The 26,807-nt window shown below is 42.9% G+C and overlaps 1 protein-coding gene across 7 annotated transcripts in view; it reads left to right on the top strand.

The window, feature by feature from the left end:
* The window catches only part of MID1 (midline 1), a 586,156-nt gene that overhangs the window by 501,370 nt on the left and 57,979 nt on the right, over positions 1-26,807 (top strand). For all 7 annotated transcript variants that reach the window (XM_045472348.1, XM_045472354.1, XM_045472349.1 and 4 more), the window contains one exon: positions 17,830-17,925. In XM_045472348.1, coding sequence (XP_045328304.1) covers positions 17,830-17,925 — 96 coding nt within the window. The remainder of the gene's footprint in view (positions 1-17,829; positions 17,926-26,807) is intronic.

Below are 26,807 nucleotides of genomic sequence, written 5' to 3'. Positions count from 1 at the left end.
AGTCAATGACCCAGAGTTGTTTTTTTTTTAGAATGAGTTGGATATTAAAATAGAACAATATTTCCCTTTTGCGGAAAAGTCTTCCGATGAAGATTTCAATTCATGGTAGACAAGTATTTCCTAAATGAAGGTCTTTTCATTAAGTCCTTGGTGAGCAGCTCCCAGCATGCCTTGGCCCAGCAGAGGTCCTTCTGTATGGTGCAGTTACTGTTGACTGAGATTCCAAATCCTCTTGGTTCTAACCAGGGCCACTCGGATGAAGAATCTTGCTTATTTGCTTTTCTCCCATCAGTGTAACCTTGGAAATCCCAATCTTCCCTTTGAAGCACTGACTCTGTCTTTGGTGTCTCTGTTTGCAAAACCAGCACGACCTGTTGTGCTCATAAGAGGCATTTTCTGGGCATGAGACAATGGAATAAAAAAGAAAGTGACGGACATGAATGACTTTTTAGAAGATGATGCCGCGAAAGTTGGATGCTGTGGGGGATGGAGAACGAGCTTGGAATCAAACAGAACTGGGCTCAGGGGCCTAGTTCCAGCACTCACTAGCTGCGCCAACTTGGGAAAGTGACGCTCTTGGAGTGCGTTTCTCCATCACTAAAGATCGGGGTAATAATGCATTCCTGTAGCATTATGAAGGGGACTAGAGCTCCATAAGATATGCAAAATACTTGGCACACAGCGTATGTTCAATAAATGCTAGCTGCTGTTATCATGACTACTTGCTGCGGCTGCTACTCATTCCAAAATCGAACATCGTCAAAGGTATCGAGATTTATCTTGTGGTCCATATTTGATCTTTCGAAGCAGATGAATACTTAACACACCTCAAATTGGATTCAAAGTAGGTAGACTTCGGGGTGTGGATATTGTTGTGAACACTCATAGGCCAGTAAGTGTGTCATATGGGGAAGATTATGACATGTTTGGTATGTGGTCGTTGGACTAAGGCTTCCCCTTAATGCACCGAGGTTGATTGCACTAAAAATTCTTTGTTTCTTTTTAATTCAAAACTAAAGGAAACTTAAATATAATTGTGATGGGGCCTTCCAATGTGAAGTGGATGGTGTGTCTTCGAAAAGCTTTGAGTGTGAAGTACGATGCAATGGAATACTTCACTTCCTCCGCCACCAATGTCCATATATATTCCGATGCCGTGCAAACATGGGAAGAAGTTAAGATTAGCACAAAGATACCATTGTCGTTAAGGAGGTTACTGTCCAGTAAATCTGGATGCTAGATTTAGTCCATGGTTATTTTTGAAATGTTACTTATCATTATAAACTCGTGTACGAGTTGTAGGAAAGAAAGCATCCGGAACTGTGAAGGTTCAAGTTCAGTCCTTTGCTTCTTCAGCTTTTTGTTTAGACACTATTTGTGATGTTAATCACCACGTTCATTAAGTCTTAAATCCCCCACCCCAACCCTCATCGTGACTCTTTCATTTCTTAACAACAGGCAGACATTGGTGAATAATGAGCTACAACATTTTTTAAAGGTACTGAGCTGTCTATTCCGACAGCACAAAGTACCCTATGGAGACATTGTATACACTAGTAGCAATGAGCAAATGTTTCTTTTATTTTTATAATTGTTTTGGAAAACCACATGATTGCCAAAGACAGCATACACATGGTCAATTTGGATTCATCCCAGCCTCTAAAAAAATCTGCAAAACACATTAAGGGTTGTAATGTATACAGTTGGGTGTTTTTTTTTTTTTTTTAACATGCCTTCCAGCTGTACATTTGTAATGTTTAATTTAGGTGAAAATTCTATGAAGGACTTAATTGATATGATCCAGAGGTTTGTTAACCATTTTAAATGACCATTGATTTTGCCAAATTTCATTCTGTGCCGTAGGAACATGGTCCATGCTGGGTTGCATTAGTGGTGATAAAACTCCCCTTATAGATTTGACTCTTGAGTCAAATGGTAAAATGGCAGCCTGGAAGCAAATGAACCACAGTCCTGGGGAGTGTGATTAAGCCTGGAAAACGTAGTGGAAATACCTGGCCATGGAGGGTCCCAAAAGTCTTTGGAGTAAGGTGTTTCTCCCGTAAAGCCTTCCCCCTCCCCCCCATCCCCCACATACTTCTATCCGACTCTTCATTTACTCCACCTGTGCTCAGAAAATTCACACCTGGGATTTCTGTGCTTTAAACTCATTTTGGCAATTTCCTTTCACATTTCTAGGATACTTCTTGAGATGGACCCTACACTAGAATTCCAGGCTCCCATCCTCAGGATACACTTCACTATACTATAAAATGCAAATAACATAAAACTACCCGTGTCCTCATTTTTAAACCCTCATTGTATTTTAGGACTACAGGAAAGAAAATGCTTGTCAGTTGACAACTTCCCCTTGTTGTTGAGTGTTGATACACGTAATTGGTTATCAAGGGGATGAAATGCACGTAGCATGAAATGTTTTCTTCAGATTCCAGTTTTAAAGTTAGTGTTTCGGACATTACGACGTTGTAATAACCAGTTGTGAATCACTGCAGGGAAAACCTATTACTAGCACCTGAACTCGGTGTTTTCTGTTTGTCTGTAATCTAAAAACAAGCATCTACTCTGCTAATTTGCAACAGCAACTTTCCCGCCACGGGAGAAATGTCGCCCTGAGGGCAAGGCCTTTCTTTTCAGCACATACAGTGGAGAGAATCAAGCTTTTTGACAGAGAAGGAGACAGATAGGTCCACTGCCTTTGGTATCTTCCACAGACTGTCCAAATACCAAGTGTGTGGATCCTTCTAGAAAGCTCTCGATAGAATCAGAAGTGTTCATTTACAAGAACCGGAAATATTTCCAACTCTCCGGTGGCACCAGGATAACTATGAGAACAGTATAATCTGAGAACTTTCTGCATCACCTTAATTCTTTCTCAGGATTTGGGACTAACGTGCCACATTATTTTCCTAAACTCTGTAGGAGCCCTCATTCACCCACCCTCCCATCCATCTATCCACTCACCCATTCATCCACCCATTTCTCTAGCAAATTCTCTAGAATCTGCTATGCAGCAAACATGGTATCAGGTATTTTGAATCTACTGGGGAAAAAGCGAGACCGGAGTCCTGTCCTAATGATGCTTTCCTTCGAGGGAGTTCACGTCTTTTGTATCTGAAGCTTTCTAACAAGAAGAAGAGGCAGGGGGAATCTCTGAATGTGTTACTAGAGAATATTGGCACTGGGAGACTTAAGGTGTAGCAAGTTGACTGTGTGGGTGGGATCCTCGTTACTTATGCCATAGATTCAATTCGGATGGAACTCCGTATCCCATCCCTGGAATCCCCTCCGAGGGTGAGATACCGGGTCTCCGATGATCAAGGACACGCTGACTCCCATACTTTGAAACAATGCATCGGATTGTAATTGAGCTACTTTTGTTCTGAATCTCTTTCTGTGCACCACAGAGCATGCTATAGACCACAGCTAGAACTGTTTGTGTGGAATACCAGCAGCCCAGGAAACAGACTCAGGTTACAGGCAGAAGTCTTTCGACTGATTTCCTAACTACTTGGTGTTCTGAAGACTTGGGAAGTCTCTCAGATCTTGGAACCTTGCAAAGGCCCTTTAGAGAGGTCGGCTCTTTAAAGTCTTGCAGGCAGCGTGCAGGATGCTTTTATCTGAGCTTCCATTCCCACTTAATGAATCGCTTGGACAATGGTGATGAACAGAGGCCCAGTCGTCCTATTCTCTATACAACAGGAGCGTATTTAATAGAGACACTTCGGATGTTGCTGTGTCCAATAACTGTTGGCCCAGATTTCCTCCATAAGGTTTCAGGAAGTAAATGGTCATTAAGATTCACGTGAACAACTCTGGTTTCCACAAGGAGCCAGGAACCCACCTACCCACTATCTTTCAGCCTCCCTCTGACCCTAAGGGCTGGTTCTCGCCAGAATCAAATCTCTTTAGCATCCTATGCTAGAGAGGGCTCCTAAGGAGATCTCTTTTCTGGACCTAGGATTTTGTTTAGGGCTAGAATACTCTTTGGGAGCCAGAGGCCAAGGGCAGGAATATCAAATTCTCTAGCAATATCATTCCATCTTGACAAAACAAAACGCACCTTTCTGATTGGCACACCTCCACACTGTTCTACGTGTAGATCGTGGCATAATTGTACCAACCTCTCCGAGGACATGTCAGGTTGCCCTTGTATCCTGAGCACCCAAGATGCCATTTTTCGTTAAACCAACATGAAGGTCCCCTTAGGTACATTTTTTTAATGAAAAAATTGGGTTTTTTTTTTTTTTTGGTTATTGGGGAAGCTTATAGCTGCAAATGGTTAGTGGTAATTTTCAAGGAACTGGTTAAATGGAAAAATTCGGGAAATCATTACAATGAAGTTCAATCATGAAGAGAAAGTTAAATATATGGGCTCAGTTTCTTTAGGTATTGTGTAAAAGGGAATAACATTGCAAAGAAAAACCAGATAAAAGAGTAAAAACCACAGTGCTAACATTTGAGTGCAGCAGTATTGAAGGTCACAGGTAGTGTAAATTCTCTGATTATTACCAGGCAGAAATGAGCTTTATTTCAGGGAAATGGATCATTATTAAGTCATCTGTCTGATCTAGAGCCAGCAGCACAATCTAATGATTTCATTCCTGGATTATTTTTAATATATAGAATTAATGATGTATGGGAAGCATTCGTGCGATTACTTTAATAGTATAGTATCCTCTTAAATTCCTTTTGTTAAGTAAAATAAGGTTGCATTGCAAGAGAGTATGTATTTTCTTAGTAATGCCTTACAATTCCTTGTCTTACAATTCAATAAATCATCTTACACCTGTCAGCACATACAGTCCAAGATTTATTGCCTGATCCAATGTGTGGTAGATAGCTCCTTGGCCAGAGAGCAGTTTCTGAAACTAATTTAATCAAAGTGTTTTTATAATATAGTGAACTCTGGCTTGATGTCTCAAATATGTATTGATGTCTTCAGAAACGTATGATTTAATCTTATCCGAGTTTGAAACAGAATTCCGATTTGGCTTTGTGTGATTTCTGTTATAGACAGGAAATCGTTAGTTGCATTAATTATTATTCATGTACTCCTTTGTCAAGCAAGCACTTATTGGTGCCTCGATTTGCGCGTATAGCAGTCGGCTAGATTCTCAGCAGATGCTGGAGGGTGGAACGAAAAAAATTCTAGGTAGGTAGAAAGACACAACCTCAGAAGGAGCAACTGTCATGTTCATTCTGCAGGGCAGTAGTGATTACAGCTGGCTTCTACTGGGGAAATTAAGGCTAGACAGCTTTTGGACTTTTGATCATGAGATACTATAGTAATACAAACTTAGAAGATTACCTTGGTGACCACGCATGGACCCGTTTGGCTGGGCAAAAATTAGAGGAATGAAAACCAACACTTCTCGGAAGAAGATGGTTAGAGTGGTAACCTTGAGAAGAAAAGGGAAAGCTGAAGTCAAGGGGCCTTCTAATAAACAACCAGGCAACCCTAGAGAGTGGTTGATAGAATGCATGAAGGAGAGGTCAAAGTCTAAGAGTATGTTGAGTTTAGTTCTCACCTGGAGAATGGTCATTATCCTTTGTAAAGACTAGAAAATGGGATGAAATTTCAAAGGGGCAGATGATGCCGTTAAGAAAGTTGAGTTTAAAATAAGGTAGCATCAAAGCTTTGGGAACAAGAGACCAAAGTTTAGGTCACACTTGAGATCTGAGGTCAAACTTTGAATATTATCAGGATAGAGGAGAGAGTCAAAGCTGGAAAAGAATACATGTTGGCTGAGGCAATATTTATGGCTGAGGCATATGTGTGTGTGTGTGTGTGTGTGTGTGTGTGTCATATATATATGAAGTCACTGTTTTGTCATCATTGTTTAGAGATGGAAAGAACACATTCTGGTTTAAGACTCACTTGCAGTCAAAATTACACAGTGCTAAAGTCTGCCTTTAATTATAGTAAAATGTGTTTGATTTGAAAATGTATTCATTAGCTATATAAGGGACGCTCCGTTCAAATAAAACTAACGCATTAGAGAAAAACAATGGTTAGTGGAAGGCCACTATATGATTTACTGTCACCGTTGAACTGTCGAGCCGTCTCTGACGTCATGGGTTAGCGTTCGACCTCCCTGGAGTGTCCGATCACAGTGGTCAACCAAGATCACAGACGTTTGAAAATCAGATGACAAAAGTCACGCTGAAACGTTCTGAGAGCGAACTTTAACGTTTGCTTTCAGCTTTGTGTGCTTTGCGTCAAGCCAAATCTTAAAGAGGTGCACTGACTTCAACCAGTTGGGGGGGGGGGTGGCATTATGTTTTCATCATAAACAGATGAGTTTGGGTCCTCTGCTGGCTGACTGCCCTCTCCCCCTTTCAACACCACTTAAACATTTTTCAAAACAGCATTTATAAGTAATTGAGAATACACTGGGGCAACTTCACCAAGACTGATTTTTTTTTTTTTTTCCTGGAACTTTCTGAACATCTGAGTTCTATCTATGTTTTTATTAGAAAAAGCAATTCAGACTTGCCAATGGTGACGGGGTAAAAAGCACGGTTGACTGAGGTACACATTCATCCCCAAGCCTTCCGTCTGCCGTGACATGGGGTCATCTCCCCGCACTGCCCAAATTCTCCAGCCCTGCCTTGTTTCACCCCTGTTTCCCAGTGGAGACTGAAGGAGCTAGGGGCCAAGAATAAGGCCTGATGACAAAGACTGAGTAATAGGATCAAAAGAACAGCACAGGCATTACTTACCCCCCACTTAGCTTCTCTTCTCTGTAAAAATTTTACTTCCCCCGCCCCCCCCCCCAAGAGTGTCACAACATTCAGGTAAGTGGTTCTCAAACTTTAGCACTCCCCAGAATCCCCTGGAGGGCTTATTAAATCACAGGATCTGGGCCGCCTCGAGTTTCTCATTCAGCAGGTCTGGGGCAGGGCCCAAGAGTTTGCCTTTCCAACCAGCTCCCCGGGGAGGAGGCCGCTGCTTGGTCCACGCTACATTTTGCAAACTAGACTCCATGGACAGGACAAGATGGGACTTTGTAATTCGTAATTGTTTTAACTGGCAAGTCTCCTTCCAGTTCTCCGAATATTGGACAGTTTTCTCTCACTGGGTTAAAAGCAAATGGCTTTAAACATTTTTTTTTTTTTAAGCGACATTTATTCTTTGACTTCCTCTTTAGCAAAACATTGTATGTGCAAACCAGGATATATTCCGGGGAAATGGGAGTTTGTTCATTTCCGAAATACATTGAACCTTAAAATGTCTTTGGTCATGTATACACAGACCAACTCTGGGAAAATGGCTTAATCTTTTTTTTTTTTTTTTTTTTTTTTTGTAAAGCACCACAAGTAAAATAATTAACTCTCTAGAATTATTATTATTATTATTATTAATTTTATTATTATTTTTTGGCCAGTAGACAGGTGGCTCTCGATCAAAGACACAGAATATTATGGACAAAGATGGAAGGAATGAAATGGCTTCACTGCGGTTTCCATCATTGTAAATATTTGCATTTTACCTTTTAGTCTAGAGGCTTTTCTAGTCTTCAGGGCAGTTGTGTTGCCGGAGTTGACCTTTCAAAGAATCTGGGTAGGGCAGTGAATCTATTGTTTTGTCATCAAGAGTTCTTAACATTTCCCCCCTACATCTTTGATCTACCACATTAAAAAATCTTGTTGGATTATAAACATCTGTATCATACTTCTGTCATATTTCTGGTGAGATAATTACTGCTGAAATCAACAAACTAAGTTGGTATGGTAGTAGTAATAGGTTGCAAGGTCTAAATCAAGGTAACCAGAAGTTTTTTCTAAAAAAATGTTTTTAATGTTTATTTACTTTTAGAGAGAGAGAGAGAGAGACTGTGAGCGGGAAAGGGGCAGAGAGAGAGGGAGACACAGAATCTGAAGCAGGCTCCAGGCTCCGAGCTGTCAGCCCAGAGCCTGACGCAGGGCTTTAACTCATGGGCCGTGAGATCATGACCTGAGCCGAAGTCAGACGCTCAACCGACTGAGCCACCCAGGCACCCCCAGAAGTTCTCTTTAGCCATTAGGAGTACTTGAGTGATTCAACAAAGTATTGCCCTGTAGTTTCCAGTCAAAAAAGTCCTCTGAATTTCTGAACCGTAATAATCGGTGTTGCTTGCAAAGCACTGTTTTAGTAAGGTTCCTGGGCTTTTCTATGACAAATTCCCATAAATTCACACTTCTAGCGACATCTATATGTACTTTTATCCCTGCACTCACTATATGTATATGCTGCATTACAAAAAAAGACTCTTTTTATTCTGAATAAATCTTACAGTGTAAAACTAGTAAAGTGAGTAAGTTATGAATTTGTGTCCACTGTGTTATAGACCCAAAGATGCAGCAGCCCGATGTCTCAGTTTTGAGCAATAGTTCTTGCTTTTGGCTACACATTAGAATCTCCTGGGGAGTTTTCAAGATTCCAATCCCTGGACCTTACCCCAGCCTAAGTAATTCAGACTCTGGTTGGGTGTAGATTGAGCGTGGTGTTTGTTCAGTTCCCCAGGTGATTGCAGCAAACAGGCCAGGGTGGGAACCACTTACCCTGTGATCCGGCATCATCTCCCTCCCTCCCTTCCTTCCTTCCCTCCTTCCTCCCTTCCTCCCTTCCTTCCATAACTTCTATGTTTTTTTTAATTTCGACTCCATGAAAATCACCTTGATTGGACAAAGACAGAATCGGTCCTACTAAATGAGGAGGAAATGGCTGAGTAAAGATGGTCAAGTCAGGGACGAAGGATGCGGTTTGAATTCAAGGAATTTGAGATTCAAAGGTCTAAAACCCAAGGAAGGTTCTGTCTTTGAAGGTTATTCAGGGCTGAGAAACAATGGCATGCTTTCATATTCTTCTTTGATTCTCTAGGCTGTCCCGAATGGGGAATTCTCTTACTAACATTGATTTTGTAAATTCTTAACAGACCAGACCCCTTTGGATGGAATGGAATTTTAATCTATTTTTTTGAGTCAAAGAGTGTAACCTCCCTTGGCTTTAATACTTTTTGCACCTCCCAGATGGGGATATGAATTTTGTGAACAATATGAATCCTTCTTGGGAATGCCACAAATTCAAGAGCAGAGCTGCCCGTGTATTGAATTTTAATAATCATTTTCAGCAGCTGGTCCAGAAAAGGCATATTCCTCTAAAACCTAAAAGTTTGAGGAGATAAATGTTGCTATAGAAACAAAGCAAATCAGAGTGATCGATGCCAAATTATTAGATCAAAGACTCAACTATATTTCCATTCGTTGAAGGCTAAACATCCACCATGAGACATTCAGGTCTGGTAAAAATGTTTGATGGTATTAAAACCCTATTTAAGTAGAAAAGTCAGAACATGTTCGTTAATGAGTATCTAACAATGTCATCATCTACTTAAAACGGAGGAAAGGGGGATAAGATCAAGATTGTTCAATCTCTGAGTGATGGAGGAAGTCAAGCTCGAAGTGACATATACAAACAAGGTGTATGACGTTCATCAGTTTCAGGGGATTTTACAGACATTAATTGTGCTCTAAGGACCCCTTTGAGGTGTGTCTTATGATGAAGAAAAAAGACTGAGGAAAGTCGAGTGGATGGAAAAAGCAATTAACGAGTGATTCCACACTCGGTGTGTACCTGCAACCCAACGCTTGACACTTACTCACGTGTCGGATAGAACTGACTGATCCCTGTGCTCGCTGCTGTCTTTACCCACCATGCTCTTGCTGGAACAACCTTGATTCCATATGAGGTCCTTTCTGAGTCTTTTTCAGCCTGGATCTTCTGCTTCTCTGAGCAAAAGTTGACGGAGGAATTGACTCGGACATTTGCGTTTCACCCATGCTTGAAAGCCATTGTTTTCTTTTATGAATTAAAAATCGTTTTGGTAGCCAACAAAAAGAAACGAAAAGAGTTTTCTTTAGAATTTTGGGTCGCTGAATGATTGAAATGTTAGGCATATTCCTCCGCTCTCATAGCACGGATTGAACATGTTAAGTGAGGCGCGCCTGAGTGGCTCAGCCAGTTGAGCGTCCGACTTCGGCTCAGGTCATGATCTCTCGGTCCGTGAGTTGGAGCCCCACGTCGGGCTCTGTGCTGACAGCTCGGAGCCCGGAGGCTGCTTCAGAATCTGTGTCTCCCTCTCTCTCTGCTCCTCCCTGCTCGTGCTCTGTCTCTCTCTGTCTCTCAAAAATAAATAAACATTAAAAAAGATTTGTTTTTAGTAAAGAAAATGTTAAGTGAGCTGAGTTGTTGAGATTTTAAAATGATTTGGACCAACAGAGAAAACACTCCGTATTAGCCAATAAAAAGTGTTTAGGTTATTTTTTTTTTAAGATGTTTTTATTGTTTCTAAGGAGACCAACTTTCTGCAAAGGACCAGTAATCAACTCTGTCATTGTGGCTCCTAAGTGGCAACAGCCAACCCTTAAACAAATGACAGTTTTTGTGCTCCCGTAAAACTTTATGGACGCAGAAATTTGAATTTCATATACTCTTCGTGGGTCACAAAATTTTACCTTTTCATTTTTTCAAATCATTTGAAAATGTCAAAACCATTCTGAGCTGGCAAGCCATACACAAACAGGTGGCAGGCGGGATTTGGTCTGCGGGCTGTACCGTGCCGTCGTCCCCTGCTCTTGGGAGATTCAGATTTCCCCAACTTGAAAGCTTTTCTTTTGAGCAGAAATAATCAACTACTACTGTCAGTCTGTTTTCCGATATTTCCATGATCTTTTCACCATCTAATTCTTTTTTTTGTTTTTTAGTTTATCATTTTTGAGAGAGAGAAAGAGAGAGAGAGAACACAAGCAAAGGAGGGGCAGAGAGAGAGGGAGACACAGATTCTGAAGCAGGCTCCAGGCTCGAGCTGTCAGTGTAGAACCCGACACGGGGCTTGAACCCATGAACTACGAGATCATGACCTGAGCCGAAGTCCGCCGCTCAACCAACTGAGCCACCCAGGCGCCCCTTCACCATCTAATTCTGGACTGACAGCTGGTTGCCTCTTATGTGCTGTGTGGAGGCCGATTCCAGAGCCTGGATAGGGGCAAGTGAGCAGAGAAAGGCAGCAAAAGAGCTGCCCAGTTGGACCTTCATGGCCCTTCTACTTACGCCACAATCCTAGGAAATGCTTCCTGTGTGTTCCACTGATAAAAGTTACAATCGTTTTATCTGAAATACTTCTCTATGGGCACAAATTTTGCAATGGGAATTTCTACATTTCAGATTTTCAGAGGTTCCTAGTAATCCAGCTTCCTTCACCTCAGTATTGATTCTCAAAAGTGACAAATGTGGTTACGGGTCCGTTGCTCGCCTCTCTTATTACCGGCAGAAATAAGGCCAGGGGATGAGGAGTTGTTGTTGGATCTGCTAAAATTAGAACTAGGTGAATCTAACTCTACTGAGATATTTACCTATCTCCATTAAAATCTGAAAGCTCTTCTAGGCCATAAATGGTATTTAAAAATTGCTCCCTGTGTATTATTGACTACCAGATTAGAATATAAACCCCGAACTCTGGACGATGGAATTTATAACTATATGGAGCAGGTTCTGTGGAATTAATATAGAAATATCAAATAAAACCTGACAAGGTAAATACAGTATCGCGTATCAAAATGGCTCAAATTGTAGTCCACGGAACACTAGACTTAAATTTGTATGTAGATTGAGTTTTATTATGTTTTTGAAGTTCCCTGGGCGGCCTGTCTTGCCAGGGCATTTGGAAATGTTAGCTATCATAACCAATGAAAAAAGGCATTAAAAAATAAAACCAGCATAAATCACACGTATCCGCGGTCCGTCATGAGTTGAACCTTAAACTCCTGCGATGTAATTAAAACATCTTAAGTGTTTCGTTACATATATAAAGAGTTTTTGCCTTCACGCAGGTGGCATGTGTTAATACGGGTGTGTTTTCATATTAAGGATTGTGATTAAAGTTTCTTACAAGAAAATGTATGGATTGTGGCACTCAACGTGTTCATATCCTGATCGTGCTGGAGCGGTGGTGTTGGATGTCAGGGCTACAAACACGGTTCCTGAATGTCGCTCTGAATATTATGGCATGAAACAAGCCAGATCTGTGTTTGCCTTGAAAGGCATCCAGACTTAATATTATACTTTAAAGACATTTTCAAGCATTGACTTCGGAATAAGAGCAAACATTCTTTAAGGCCTGGATAAACCCGAAAGGAATTACTGAAATCTCCTGTTTCAGGCATACATTTTAATAGTAGCACTCAATGACAAGTCATTAATTCCCTGCAACCTGATTCTTAGGTACGGGTCTCCAAAGGCTAAAATTAGCAGTATTTTTGTCTGCTTACCTTGCTATTCGATTAGGGATCAGCGTATGTGGAAATACAAAGCTCATCTGTTAAGTTGCATTGACTATTCTCGGCTGGTGTCCAGATCCGATGCCTACAGGCTCATATTGAGATTGGTGTGAAATCTGCTATCCTGCCCTGGACTGTTAAAGCATCAGCTCCGATAACCCTCACTGAAAACTACATGACATGGGGGGGCGCCTGGGTGGCTCCGTCGGTTAAGCGTCCGACTCCGGCTCAGGTCATGATCTCGCGGTTCGTGGGTTCGAACCCCAGGGGTCGGGCTCTGTGCTGACAGCTCGGAGCGTAGAGCCTGCTTCAGATTCCATGTCTCCCTGTCTCTCTGCCCCTCCCCTGCTCACACTCTGTCTCTCTGTCTCTCTGTCTCTGTCTCTCAAAAATAAACAGTAGAAAAAAAAGTTATGGGAAAAATTAACATCCTTTCCGGTTATCAGTCCAATCATTGGCTTAATATTAAGACACCAAATCCACCTTGCAGAAGGACCATCGTGTATCTTTACTTTTAGAAGGACCGTCTTGAATTATTTATGTGTTACATGTATAAAACACATACCAGATTCCAAAGACTTAGTAAAAAGAAACGAAAATAATGTAAAATAGCTCATCAGTTTTTCTTTAAGGTTTTATTTTTAAGTCATCTCTACAACCATGGTGGGGCTTGAACTCACAACCCCAAGATCAAGAGTCTCCTCTTCCACTGACTGAGCCAGCCAGCGCCCGCAGCTCATCAGTTTTTTTAATATTCATCACAGGTTGAAATAATATTTTGGTTGTTGAATGAGGTAAAATATAGTCTTAAAATTAATTTTAACTGATTCTTTTTACTTTTGTTTTTTAACATGACTATTAGAAAATTTTAAATGTGATTCACATTTGTGGCAGACATTGTATTTCCGGTGACTCCTGGTTTTGAGCCTGGAATTCGGAAGATATGTGACCTCTAGAAAAAAGAAAAATGGAGGAAGAGAAAACAATCTCTTGTATTTGCACATGTCTTTCAAAAGGAAAAAAATCTGTTTTATTTTTATTTATTTTTGATAGAGAGAGACAGAACATGAGCGGGGGAGGGGCAGAAAGAGAGGGAGACACAGAATCCGGAGCAGGCTCCGGGCTCCGAGCTGTCAGCACAGGGCCTGATGCGGGGCTTGAACTCACAGACCGCGAGATCATGACCTGAGCCGAAGCCGGAGGCTCAACTGACTGAGCCACCCAGGCGCCCCAAAATCCTTTTTTACTAATGTGGCTATTACTCATAAGAAGGTGTACTCGTAAATAATGGATTAGGGGGCTCCTGGGTGGTGCAGTCAGTTAAGTGTCCGACTTTGGTTCGGTTCATGAGTTTGAGCCCCGCATCGGGCTCTGTGCTGACAGCTCAGAGCCTGGAGCCCGCTTCGGATTCTGTGTCTCCCTCTCTCTCTCTCTCTCTGCCCCTTCCCCTCCCGTGCTCTGTCTCTCAAAAATAAATCAACATTAAAAAAAATTTTTTTTAAATAATACACTAGGATTATTTTCCCACTAAACTTTCAGTTGAGTTCTCTCGGAAGAAGACCATGGCTCGCAGTCCATGTTGGAAGGTGACCCAGGAGGCATCTGTAGGGCAGAGGGGAAGCGGGACCAAGAAGGGAAGGAAGCGGAAAGAGGGTGTGGACTGGAGCAGGTTGTTGCTGTGGGCCCCTGGGCCCCTCTCGCTGGGGCTCTCTGGAAGATGTTACGGGGCACGACTCAGAGCGCTCCCACCTGGGAGATGAGGGGAACTGGGCTTTTCATCCACCTACTGCCCCTAGAGGCATCAGCTGCCCCTTGTTCTCCCCAGCACCCCAGCCTGCTCTGCCTGGGGCCAGATAAAACCCCAGCGCGGAGAAGAACAGGACCAGAACAGGTGCTCGCAGCCTAAAGTCACCAGCAAGCCTGAGGCACGGGGTTGGTCCCCTTGTGGTGCCTGCAACTGACACCAAACTGAACGCGTTTCGATGGTTCCTGGCGTACGTGTTCATTTTCTCCCCTGACCTAGACAGTAGCCCAGATTGTGGATGGGAAGACTGAGCCCGAGAGTCCCTTGTCCAGGAGAATTCAGGTGGGAGGGCAGCCCCCCGTCTCCTCACTCTGCCTGTGTGGTCACTCCGGCCTGCCTCCTTCGGTCTCCACGAAGCTCAGCTCCGTAAGGAGATGTAAATATGTTGACGTTTTCGAGGTGAGAACAGGAAACTAAAACTATTTTTTTGGTACTCTGTAGAATTCCTTAGGTATCCACAGGGAAGTGGATACTTACATACGCTTAGTCCCCCGACCCTTATGCCAAAAAATATTATCTCTCTTCTGCACAAAGCACAGCCAAAATTAGGAGGTTATAGGACCTGCTGACCGCCACACAGGATGTTAGCGATACAGTTAAGTTCTAGAAAACTCCACAGAAGTCCCTGTGGTGGAAGCTTCTGGATGCATGGTTCGCTGAGCGCTGGATTTTGTTACCTTCCCATTACCCGGGCTTTCTTCGCAAGTGTTGTCAGTCCCTTTGGTACTTCTTGGAAACAAGTGTCTCCCGGCTTCACTTCCCTTTATTATGCTTGTAAGTGACTCGGCAATTCTTTGTGGACTTCAGTAACACTTGTACTATTTAAATGTGAATAACCCCAAAGGATCTAGATAGGTCAGTGTGTTTAAACCACAGGCTTTAGTCTACACATTAGTTGATTAAAAACAGATTTTTATACATGATGTATGCTCAATAAAGGGAGGGGAAGCAAGCAGATGTTTGTAAAATCTAAATGTGTTAGATTATATTTATTCGGCTCTCTTTTGCTGACTCGCTTTAGAAAACTCATACCTGTGATAGCTGAACCGTAAACAGTTAGATGATGTCTTTCCCTAGAAATTTCCTGCTCTGAAGGGTCAGCCAAAAAGACAAGTAAAAAGATTCCCTAAGATTAACATACCAAAAGAAGTTGACAAATACACCATAAAGTAGTCATATCTAGATCAAGGACGACACTGAATAATGGAGTGCCTCAAAATTATACTCTGGTCTCCGACCGTAAAATGATTGGTGGCATTTTTCTCCTTTAAAATATTTCTATTTGAGACTCTTTGAGTGTTTGACAGTTCGTGTTGGTCGGATTCCAGTCCGGATGAAATATGTACAGAACCTCCCTCTGAGTTCCGAACACATGAGAATTACAGAGAAAATACTTTCAAATGGATTTTAAAGCCAACAACCGGGGCACCCGGGTGGCTCAGTCGGTTGAGCGCCCGACTCTGGCTCAGGTCATGATCTCACAGTTCGTGGGTTCGAGCTCCGCGTCGGGCTCTGTGCTGACAGCCCGGAGCCCGGAGCCTGCTTCGGATTCTGTGTCTCCCTCTCTCTCTCTGCCCCTTCCCCGCTTGCGCTCTGTCGCCCTGTCTCTCTCAAACACAAACAAACAAACAAATAAATAAGACTAATAACCGTGTATAAACATACGAGGAGAATCTCCGAGGACTGGAAATGAAAGGAAATGTAGAATGGCGAGGGAAGGCTGAAACTGGGCTGCTCATGAGAAGTGGGGACGAGACAGAGCAGTGGGGACCTGAGGGGCACACGGCAGAGACAATCCCGCACGGGACAGGAGACCCAGGACTCCCCAGGTACATCCTGGACTCGTCGCTCCCACCTTCTCTGGAATTGGATCCAGATAGAATTCTCAGGGAAGGAAACAGAGGCACCGAGTCATACCAGGATCTGTGCCTCTGACACACGGGTGTCTCGTGGGAGGGTCCTCGCCGGGGAAACAACCTCAAGCCCCGTCATCAAGAGTTCGGGTTCTTGGGGGAAGTGTTGCACGCAGGAAAATATGGAATTGCTTTTTTTTTAATTTTCGAATAGGCTGAGGAATAAATAAGAATGTTTCGTTCTCTTGAAATTATGAAGGAGGGAATTGCATCCTGGGAACAGGAAGAGAAAGTCATTCAAGAAGAGGGAGCTGTGATAAAGAATCCTCGGGAAATGAAAAAGGTGGTCCTTGGAATAAAAAGAATCAGGCAATAGGATAAAGACCAGATTAATAGGCTTAACTTGTTTAAGAATGACCAGAGAGATTTCTGCTTCTGACTTACACATCTTAGCCGTTAAATAAAAGTGATTATTTTCCTGAGTACACCTTCCTAAATCTAAAATTTTGGAAAGTAGGAGAAGTAAACACTCTGAGAAAGCAATTTCACCATATTATCACCTTTATGAAGTTGTTAATTTTCATAATCCGCCCCCCATACTCTTTTCAAATCCTTTCTCTCAGATGGCATTACAAATCCTCGATCTGTTTTCTTTTCCACAAAATTTCCTTCTGTCCCATATGTCCGCTGAATTTGTGAATTGTCTGACTTTTGAAACTCATAGTCGCCCTAATCCTTTGCCCTGATCTTGGTCCGTGACATTGTTCTAACCCCTGCCCGTGGAACGCACTTCCCCGCACACACCTTCGCGTCCATCCCATCTTCCCAAGAAATCCCCTCTTGTTCGCCAGACACTCCCTCGCCCATCCTTCCACCCGCGCCCACCCTTCCCGACTCAGCGGAAAGACTGTGTCCTCCGGGAAACCTTCTCCAGGCGGCCCCGACTCTGCCCCTTGGCTCGCTTAGAGCATCTCTCACCCAGTGGCAGTACTATCTCCTTGTGGACGGGGAGCGGGAGTCTCTATTTTTGCTTCCCCAGTGTCTCTCAGAGTCTGGCTTTTAGTAGAAACTCCGTAAGTACTTGTAGGAGTGGATCAATGAATGGATGGCATAAACGGAGAATGAGAAGTGGGCTATTGTGGTTGAAAATGATGTTTACTAGTCATTGCAGGGAGCTTTAACTTTGAGGTTCTCCAGGAATAGGGAATAATTCTAGATTCGTAAGCAGGATAGTGATGTGAAAAATGTGGCCTTCAAGGAAATTTGATCTGGCATTGATAGGTAGATAGGCAAAGAAAAGAAGTGCGTGCAATAAAATGTACCGTGAGTGAGTAAATGTGTATGGCGAGGACCTCTTATATCTCATAAATGCCTATAAACAGTCATAATGTCAGCGATAGCCGGATAATTCAAACCTTCCTCTGAGGGGCTGACCTCAGCCTGCCCGTAAGATGGTAAATCCTAAAAATCCAATAATGGTTGATTTGCTGTGGGAATATACTCCTTATATTATTGCTCTTTCTGATTCAGGTAAAGAAGTAGAAATCCAATTACCTCCTTTCTCCCTAGTTCGTGACCTATAACTAATTATTCAGGTACATGTGCCGGAGTTCGTACGAGAAGCAGGAACAAAAAGAATGAAATTCGAACCTTTTTTGAAGGTTCTTTTAAATGCAGCTTCTCAAAGCCGAGCTTAAATCTATAAATCCTTAAAGCTGCATAGATTTCATTGAGGTTTCTGAAAAATGGACCGGCTCTTCCTGAGTATGAGTAATTTTGTGTATGCTGAAGTATTAAAAGTATGCCGCATAATATTTTTCTTCTCTTTTTGAACAGCAAAACTTAGAGAGCAACCTCACCAACCTTATTAAGAGGAACACGGAACTGGAGACCCTCTTGGCGAAACTCATCCAAACCTGCCAGCACGTGGAGGTGAGTGTCTCTGTGTGCTGTGTTTCATGTGAGAACTGCCAGACCGCTGGGCTGGTTTATCCCCTTGGCTTTTGCATTTTTAAGATGGCAGTCCTGGGGCGCCTGGGTGGCGCAGTCGGTTAAGCGTCCGACTTCAGCCAGGTCACGATCTCGCAGTCCGTGAGTTCGAGCCCCGCGTCGGGCTCTGGGCGGATGGCTCAGAGCCTGGAGCCTGTTTCCGATTCTGTGTCTCCCTCTTTCTCTGCCCCTCCCCCGTTCATGCTCTGTCTCTCTCTGTCCCAAAAATAAATAAACGTTGAAAAAAAAAAAATTAAAAAAAAAAAAAAAAAAAGATGGCAGTCTTCTTAAAATTAGATCTTTTGGAGAAGCCAAATAGAAGAGATGCACAAAATCGAAGGAAATAGAACCTCGGAGAATCCCTCCCCACGCACTGCTTTGTCTTCCCCCCACTGCTGTCTCTGCCTCTGTGCTCTCACGACCTTCCCCCTGTGTCTCTGTGTCTATGACCAAACCTCCTTACAGGGACACCAGTCGTCGGACTGGGGCCATCCTTCCCCAGCACGAATTCACTTCAACTTGATTACGTCTGCAAAGACCCTCCTTCCAAATAAGGTCATATTTGCAGATACCGGGAGTTAGGACTTGGATGTAATTTTTCCGGGGCGGGGTGGGCGGGGGGGGGGGGAAGAACATGATTCAACCCACCGCAGGTGTCTATAAAATGCATCTTCGCTGTCACATATGTTTCCATGAAATTGACCACTTGTTGGGATTAAGTCAAGAGTATGCTTAGAATGGATTCACTTGTGGCAAGGGTGTCTCCAGGGAACGTTTTGAGCCTTGTTGATTAAACAACATGGTAAATAACAGGGAACAAGCATAATGTTTTCATTATTGTAGGGTAAAGTGAATATGTGTTATAGGAATAAATGGATGAACACAATGGAATGATCCACGTGCTATATTTTATTTTTATGATGTGACGGCATTTGACGTTTAGGGCAATCAGAAAGAATAATTTCTCTCCGGTAAAAAAAAAAAAAGAAATTACCTGTGTTTTATGGGGAAATCTTACAAAGCCTTTACAGATTGGGTGATCATTCCATTCAATTTCAGCTAGTGACTTCTTAAAGCACTCAGGGTCTGGTTTCCATTACGGCCGGTAGTGGTTTCAGAACAACGGTCTTGCTCCTAATGCGGTATTAGTATGGCTCGAATTTACGAAATGCTATCGTTTTAACGTGTAAAACTGCTTTCTATGATGTTCAGCAATTTCGAACGATTGATAGAAATTTATAAGCAGATTTTGTTCTGATGCCAAAAGATGAGATATTTAGTTGTGATAAAGGCTTTCGAAATAAAGCTACTTACTGGGGCGCCTGGGTGGCTCAGTCGGTTGAGTGTCCGGCCTCGGCTCAGGTCGTGATCTCCCGGTTTGTGGGTTCGAGCCTCGCGTCAGACTCTTGGCTGACAGCACGGAGCCTGTATGTCTCCCTCTCTCTCTGCCCCTCTCCAGCTCGTGTGCTTTCTCTCTGAAAAATAAACATACATAAATAAATAAACAAATAAATAAAGTTACTACTGAATGGATTTTAGCATACTTGCAAGGAGACACATGTAGGCCATGAGAAGTTATGCTAGACAAGGAGTAAAGAATATTCATTCATTTTACTGTGTTTCTGAACAAAGCCTCCAAATGGAAAGAAACGCTTGCAGGTGAATAAATTTGGTATTTGGGAAATTTCTTCTAGGCAAAAATGAAAGAAAATGAATTATGAGTAGAAAAGTGATGCTAGGACTACCTATGTTTTTACATGTGTCTCTTATTCATAATTATCAATATTCTCAGAGTGTAACTTCCCAGCAGTTGGGCATCCAGTTCTCATACAATAACCAAATGGGTCCGTTGAGGAGTTATCGAGGTCACTGATGAAGGACCGGCAAACAGTGGGGGTGGGGGTGGGGATGGGGTGGGAGTGCGGGAGGAAGGGCGCTAGAATCAGGTAGCTGAATGAAATGCAAAACTGGTTGGTGACGTAAAGGGCAGTAAAGTCATAACGTTTGGGCAAAATGAGTTATATATCAACAGTTTTCTCCAAGTGTCCAAGTTGACATTTAACTTTGCAGAGACTAAGCCTCGATTGAGAGTGAATAGAAAGCCGAACTCTGTGACATCCCAGCCTGAGGAGTTACATGACCCTTCCTTGGGCGGCCTTGGTGGAGGATGTTCTCCCACCGCCCCGGCAAGGGTGCACAGTCTTCTTGTTGCCTTATTTCCGCGTGTTGGATAATTTAGCTTAACGTGACTTTCTGCTCTGTCTGTTCTGGACACCGTTGATCTATGAGTTGTGTTCCCTACACAGATATTTCCGGGCGAGGGTGTACATTTTTGCTTCCGGCCGGTGACTTCGGTTGGTTAAAGCACCACACTGCTCTGTTCGTTCCGTTCGTGTGCGGGGCATCCACTGTGCTGGGTGCCGAGGACCCACCATCTTGTCCAAGACAAAACAGTAACCACAATACCCAATTGGAAAGTAATTGCCGTAAGAGAGGCACGGACTCCGTACTTGGAATTTCAGAGAAGCAAGACGTTTCTTGCAGCTGGGGGTCCCAAAGGCAGTGCCTGATGTGAGCCCGCCTCCAAGGGTAGGCGGCCTTGAAACCGAGGCACGGGGATAGAATGAGAAGGAGCGTATGTGCGCGCAGCAAGGAGTTCGTTCTGTAGACACACAAGGTGTGTCGGGGGGATCAGTAGGAACCGGCTTTCGAGAGCTGAGAGCTAGGTGGGCTTTAATAATTGCATCCTCGTCTAGCTATATGTGCTCTTGAAAGTTTAATGAGGGATTGAGGAACACAGAGACTTGGGTAATTTTCACAGTGACAACTGGCATCCCTGATTCTTTTCAGGAAGTGATATTTTTGGCTAATGGAAAGTTCGTACGGACCTCTTAGTGCAAAACGCCCTAAGTGCACACCCAAGGGAAAACCTCACGGCGCGCTACTGAACTCCAAAAAGCCGGTGGAGTTTGTCAGGCGCTTTTAAATGCAGGCAGTGGAAAAGAATTTCCTGGTTCGCATCCTAGGTTCCTAGACTGTATTTCTTCCTTTTCCTCTTCCTGAAGGTGTCCTTGTTTGCGGGCATGAGCATTCCTAGGGAAACTAATCCCGTGACTCTCAATTGTTGCAAATCAAATCCATGAATTCCCACCAGATCCTGAGGAAATGCCACATCCTTCTAAGTCCACACCTCCTTCCTGGGATTCACTTCTGCTTTTCTTTAGAATGAAAAGAGTTTGAAGGTCTCCCTCCCCCCCCCCCCCATCCCCATTGTTTTCATAACTTGTTTTTACAGCGAGGGTAAGCAAATGAAATGGCTCTTAGACAGTAAGTACCAAATCTTTTTTTTAAGGTAAGTTTATTTTTGTTTATTTTGAGAGAGAGGCAGAGAGCGAGCAGGGGAGGGGCAGATAGAGAGAGAGACAGAATCCCAAGCAGGCTCCGCGGGCAGCACGGAGCCTGACGCGGGGCTCGAAATCACGACCCGTGAGATCATGACCTGAGCCGAAATCAAGAGTCAGATGCTTAACAGACTGAGCCACCCAGGCGCCCCAAATCTTTTTAAAACTAGAATGAAGGCCGAGGCAGTTCAGGCCTCAGGAGGGGAGAGATACTGAAAGAACAGTATCAGGTAGACCCCCAAAACGTGTGTGCGTAATGTGGTGGCTGGGGTTCTAAAAATGAGTGGGTTTTTAGCCACTGGGCTTTGGTTTCTTCCGAAGAGGAAGACATCAGAGAATGCTCTTGGGATGAGTTGAGCGTTCGTTCGTCTCAGCCTCCTCCCAGTTTTATTTGCAAAACCAGAGGGCCTAGTTTAGTTAAGCAAATACTGACATGTTTCAAATTCTCCACACATTCTGAGAATCGAGTCCTTTCACAGAGACTGTAACACCTGGGCACCAAAGAGATGTTCCTTTGGGGAATTACAGGTGGCCAATGACTAAATCCACTGAGAGATGGTAAAGAAAGACTGGGCCAGGGTGACTAATTAATTGCCGGATCAGAGTGGAGAAGACAAAGGCTTTTTTTTTTTTTTTTTAAACAAATTCCTTTTGCCATTGTTTTTCACGCTGAGTTTTTAAAGGATCTTTTTCTTTGATTTTAATGGAAACTTTGTTCTTTCGCTGGCTTTCTCTGAGTCTTGCCACTGCTAGGTGACACGTGAAGTGACAGACTTCTTGGGGGTGAACTAAGGGCAATTTCATTCCATTTTTGCCCAGATATTGGGCTCCGTGAATTGAGAGGGAGGAGGGTAATATGTTACAGTAGCTTGTAAGAAACGGTTAAAAACCTTCATTTGGGAAAGCAGGGGGTCTGTAAAAGACTTTTTCAGTCATTTACCACATCCTAAAAGCACTCAATTGCAAGCTTTGAAATAAGAGGAAAAATTGCTGGGTTAAAAAGAAACATGAGGTTTTTATGTTTATTTTTTTATTTTTTTATTAAAAAAATTTTTTTTAATGTTTATTCATTTTTGAGAGACAGAGCATGAGCAGGGGAGGGGCAGAGAGAGAGAGGGAGACACAGAATCTGAAGCAGGCTCCAGGCTCCCAGCTGTCAGCACAGAGCCCGACGTCGGGCTCGAACCCATGAACCGCAAGATCATGACCCGAGCCGAAGTCGGACGCTCAACCGACTGAGCCACCCAGGCGCCCCAGGTTTTATGTTTAAATTAACTTTTTTTATACAGTTTTACGCAAAAGTGCTCTCCCCCTCTCTATGGAAACCTTGGCGATTGCTCTGTCCACAGCCATCGCATAAAGACCAGCACCTGAACGCCAAATGTGTTGTTTGTGTTTTGTGGACAGGTGTCTGACCTTGTATGACATATGTCCCGCTGGGGGCCAACTTGAATGTGCAGAGTCATCATCTCTTGTCACTTGCAGATGAGGGTTAGATTCCCACCCCATCTGAGCCCTCATGAGAATGCTCTCAAGGTATAATTAGAGTCAGATTCTGGCCTCCTGAAACCACATCTCCATGGGATCTCCATCTAAGCGGCTCTGGAATGGCGATCGTGTGATAGTACAAATATGGTGGCATTCAAAACCTGGGTTATGAGCCACTGTGGTAAAGGCTGCTCTCCCACGTTCAAGTCTTAGGATTCCCAGGACAGACGAGAAGAAGATTGACTACTGCATGTGTATAATGCAGTACATGAGCTGTCCAGTTTGCTAAAATGGACAGCTCATGTACCAAACTTCACTTTTCTCAGCCATGGAGATTGAATGTAATTGTTTATTAAAGTAGTATGTAACACATGCTTGAAACTCTTTCCTTAGATTCATTGTTCTTGTCTTTAAAAAAAACTTTCATAAGGGGGATTGGATCCTGTTACCGTCTTAGGTATATTCGTGAGGAATTGTGAGAAGACATCAGCAGTAAGTCTTCCAATCTTGTTTTGGAATAAGAGATCAGTCTCAGGAATGACTGAATATAAGGCTTAGTTAGTTTGGTATTACTTTGAGAATGACATTCCCAAGTTTCAGCTTTGAAAGTTGTTTAAGAACATGATACTGGGGAGCCTGGGAGGCTCAGTCGGTTGAGCGTCCGACTTCGGCTCCGGTCATGATCTCGCGGTTTGTGGGTTCGACCCCACGTCGGGCTCTGTGCTGGCAGCTCGGAGCCTGGAGCCTGCTTCGGATTCTGTGTCTGCCTCCCTCTCTGCCCCTCCCATGCTCATGCTCTCTCTCTGTTTCTTAATAATAAATAAATGTTTAAAAAAATTTTTAAAACATGATCCAAACCTCTCCTCACCTGCTATTCTTTCTACTTTGGATGGGATGAACTATTGTGTCATATTCAGAATCCTACCAGGTGGCTTGGATTGGAGTGTGAGCGCATGTACGTGCCTCTGAAGATAGTTCCTCTGAACATATTTCAATTTAGTAATGCAGATTTCCAAAGCTACTACTTAAATGTGAAATAATTGGCCTTAATTGGGGCCCAGCGGATGAGCCGTGGGAAAGAGAGAATACGTGTATCTTTATTTAAAATTTTTTAAGGGATATTTATTTATTTTGAGAGAGAGAGAGCCTGTGAGCGTGCGGGGAAGGGGCAGAGAGAGAGGGAGAGAGAGAGAATCCCAAGCAGGCTCCACTGGGTCAGTGTGGAGCCCAATGCGGGGCTCAAACCCATGAGAACCGTGAGATTATGACCTGAGCCGAAGTCAGACGCTCAACCGACTGAGCCACCCCGGCACCCCAAGAATACATATATCCTAACGTGGTTTCTCCCCATAGTATAGGAATTCTTCATTGTGTCTCCCCTACACTATTCCACACACAACCTCCTTGCCTGGAGATCATTCATTCACTCATTCATTCATTTATTTTTGGAGAGAGAATGTGCATGCGCAGGGGAGAGGGGCAGAGAGGGAGAGAAAGAGAGAGAGAAAGCGAGAATCCCAAGCAGGTCCCTCGCTTCAGTGCGGAGCCCAACTCGGGGCTCGATCCCACAACCCTGGGATCATGATCTGAGCTGAAATCAAGAGTCAGATGCTCAACCGACGGAGCCCCATTTAAAAAACAATTTTATTTAATTTTTTTTCTTGCCTTGAAATCTTCAGATGGTGACTAGCGCAATAAGGGTGCTTCTGGCATGATGTAAAGAATAATAAGGATAGGTCGGGACAGATCTAAAAAATGGCCGCCGTGGTTAGTTCTGACTCCAGCTTTCACAGGAGATGGTGGTAGTTGAATGTATCCAGTTGCGGGAGGAACGATCGCAGGTGAGAAGGTGACTGTCAGGTAGATTGTGTCTCATGATTGTGCTTGTGCCTGCCCTTCAGAGAGATAAGCGGTCCCAACCGTCAATCTGTCATTTTGTTACTGAACTAGCCTCTTTTGTCTCTGGGTCTCAAAATCTAGCTTAAATTATATTTCCCAACACATGAATATAAAATTGCTTTTCGCGATAATCAAGCTGAAATCATCTCTGTACATAAGATAATTACAGAGTAGGAGAGAAATGGGACACATCATCTTTTGCCTTCATTTGATTCACTTCTGTTTTAAATTGCTAAATGTTATAGGGAAAACTGAATGAAGAGCTCTGTTCTGATTTTGAAATTCGCCAGCAAAATAATTGAGTCATGCATATAAAATGTTCGTTAACAAGAGCACAATTGTAGCATTGATTATTTTCGTTTGAAACAGAAATATGAAATTTGAAATTCAGCTATTTAAAAAGCCCGAGGCTACCACTGCGTGTAAAAGGCTTTTTCAGTGAGGAGCAGCACAAATAAAGATTTTTACAACCAAGTGAGGTAACTTCCCGGCCTGGGAATTTACGATAGAGCTTTTACTATGCTTTTAAAAGTATTTTCACTAGATAGAACATCAGGTTTCTATATAGGAGGTGATGAAAACTATCCTAGTAGCCTAATTCTCTGACCAGGCAAGCTCGTTTGGGGCTGTGGTAAGTTCAAGAAAGCCTTCCATCTGTTTACGTAGGTTGGGAAGATGGCACTTTGTCCCTCCTTGCAGATGTTAGAAGGTGATTACCGTATCGAGTCTCACAGCTCCACAGCGACATGTGGCTGTCATGTAGAGAAGACGACAGTGGGAGGACTGACACAGATATACACCAAAACAAAAACGACCACTTACAAGGTCCCACCATAACTTTCTGATTTTATTACCCCAAAGCCTGTTGAGGTGAATGTCCTTCAGATGACCATGGATATGTGACTTGAAGGCAGACGTAACAAGAATCAGCCAGTAAGACAAAAGGGGGGCAGGGTGACTGAATCTAATCAAGTAGTAAAACAACTTGACTGGTTACTGAACTTCAGCTACCCAAACCAGGTGATAGCGTTGAAAGAGATGATCAGAATCTTAGATTCCTAGGGGAGTTCTCCCGGCAAGAAACGATCCCATCTGCTGGGAATTGGAAACCCTGTCCAACTCACCATAACAAGCATACTTCTTTGAGATGATCAGTTTGCTCCCTTTAGTAAAGAAAGTTCTTTTTCTCCTCCCCAGGAAGATTGAGGAGTATGTGTAAAGACAGAGACCGAAACAGTATCTATAGAATCAATGTTTTGTATTACAATGTGGAGCGAAAAGCATGTATTTTAAGGGTGTGTAGCATTTAAGAGAAAATGGCATATTACAGAAATTTGACAGGCGAGCTTTGAAATTCCAATCCAAAACATGTAATTTCTTTTAGACCTGTGATTGTTCCGTTAAAAGTGTAAAATAGTTTGTTTGAAACCAGTGCTGGGAACGTTCAGGAGAAAACTGGAGTTTCACTACATTTGTAAGTTTAATTTATTAGATTTCTAAGAGCTACTTAAGGACATGAGAAGGTTTACCTTGTTAGGGTTTTAATTTTACACCGTTAGGCATTTAAAGTGCTTATAAAGTAAGTTGAATATGTTACATTTATAAATGCAATTTAAAATGTTACAGGAATTTGGTGATAAAAATCAGAACAGCGGTTACCCATGGGCTTTCTGGGGTGAGATATTTTATGTCTTGGTCAAATTGTTGGCTGTGTTGGTTATCAAAATCCATTGACTTGTCCCTTAAGATTTATGCATTTTCCTGTAGGTAGATTTACTTCCATTAAAAAAAAAAATGAGTACAGGAACTGAATCAACTAATTAATATATGGCATTGACTGTTTAATGGAGTTATGTCTGTTCAAGTTGAGTGAGTTAAACATTGATTCAGGATCCCCCCGAGACTGATGATTCTTGGTTTTATAAAATTTGTTGGATTTATGAATAGAATAATGAGATTCACCATTTGAATTTTTTTTTTCAACGTTTATTTATTTTTGGGACAGAGAGAGACAGAGCATGAACGGGGGAGGGGCAG

Source organism: Leopardus geoffroyi, chromosome X, assembly GCF_018350155.1.
Source record: "Leopardus geoffroyi isolate Oge1 chromosome X, O.geoffroyi_Oge1_pat1.0, whole genome shotgun sequence".
NCBI lineage: Eukaryota > Metazoa > Chordata > Mammalia > Carnivora > Felidae > Leopardus > Leopardus geoffroyi.
The sequence above is the reverse complement of the archived record's forward strand: the minus strand, read 5'-3'. Positions and strand labels throughout refer to the sequence as shown.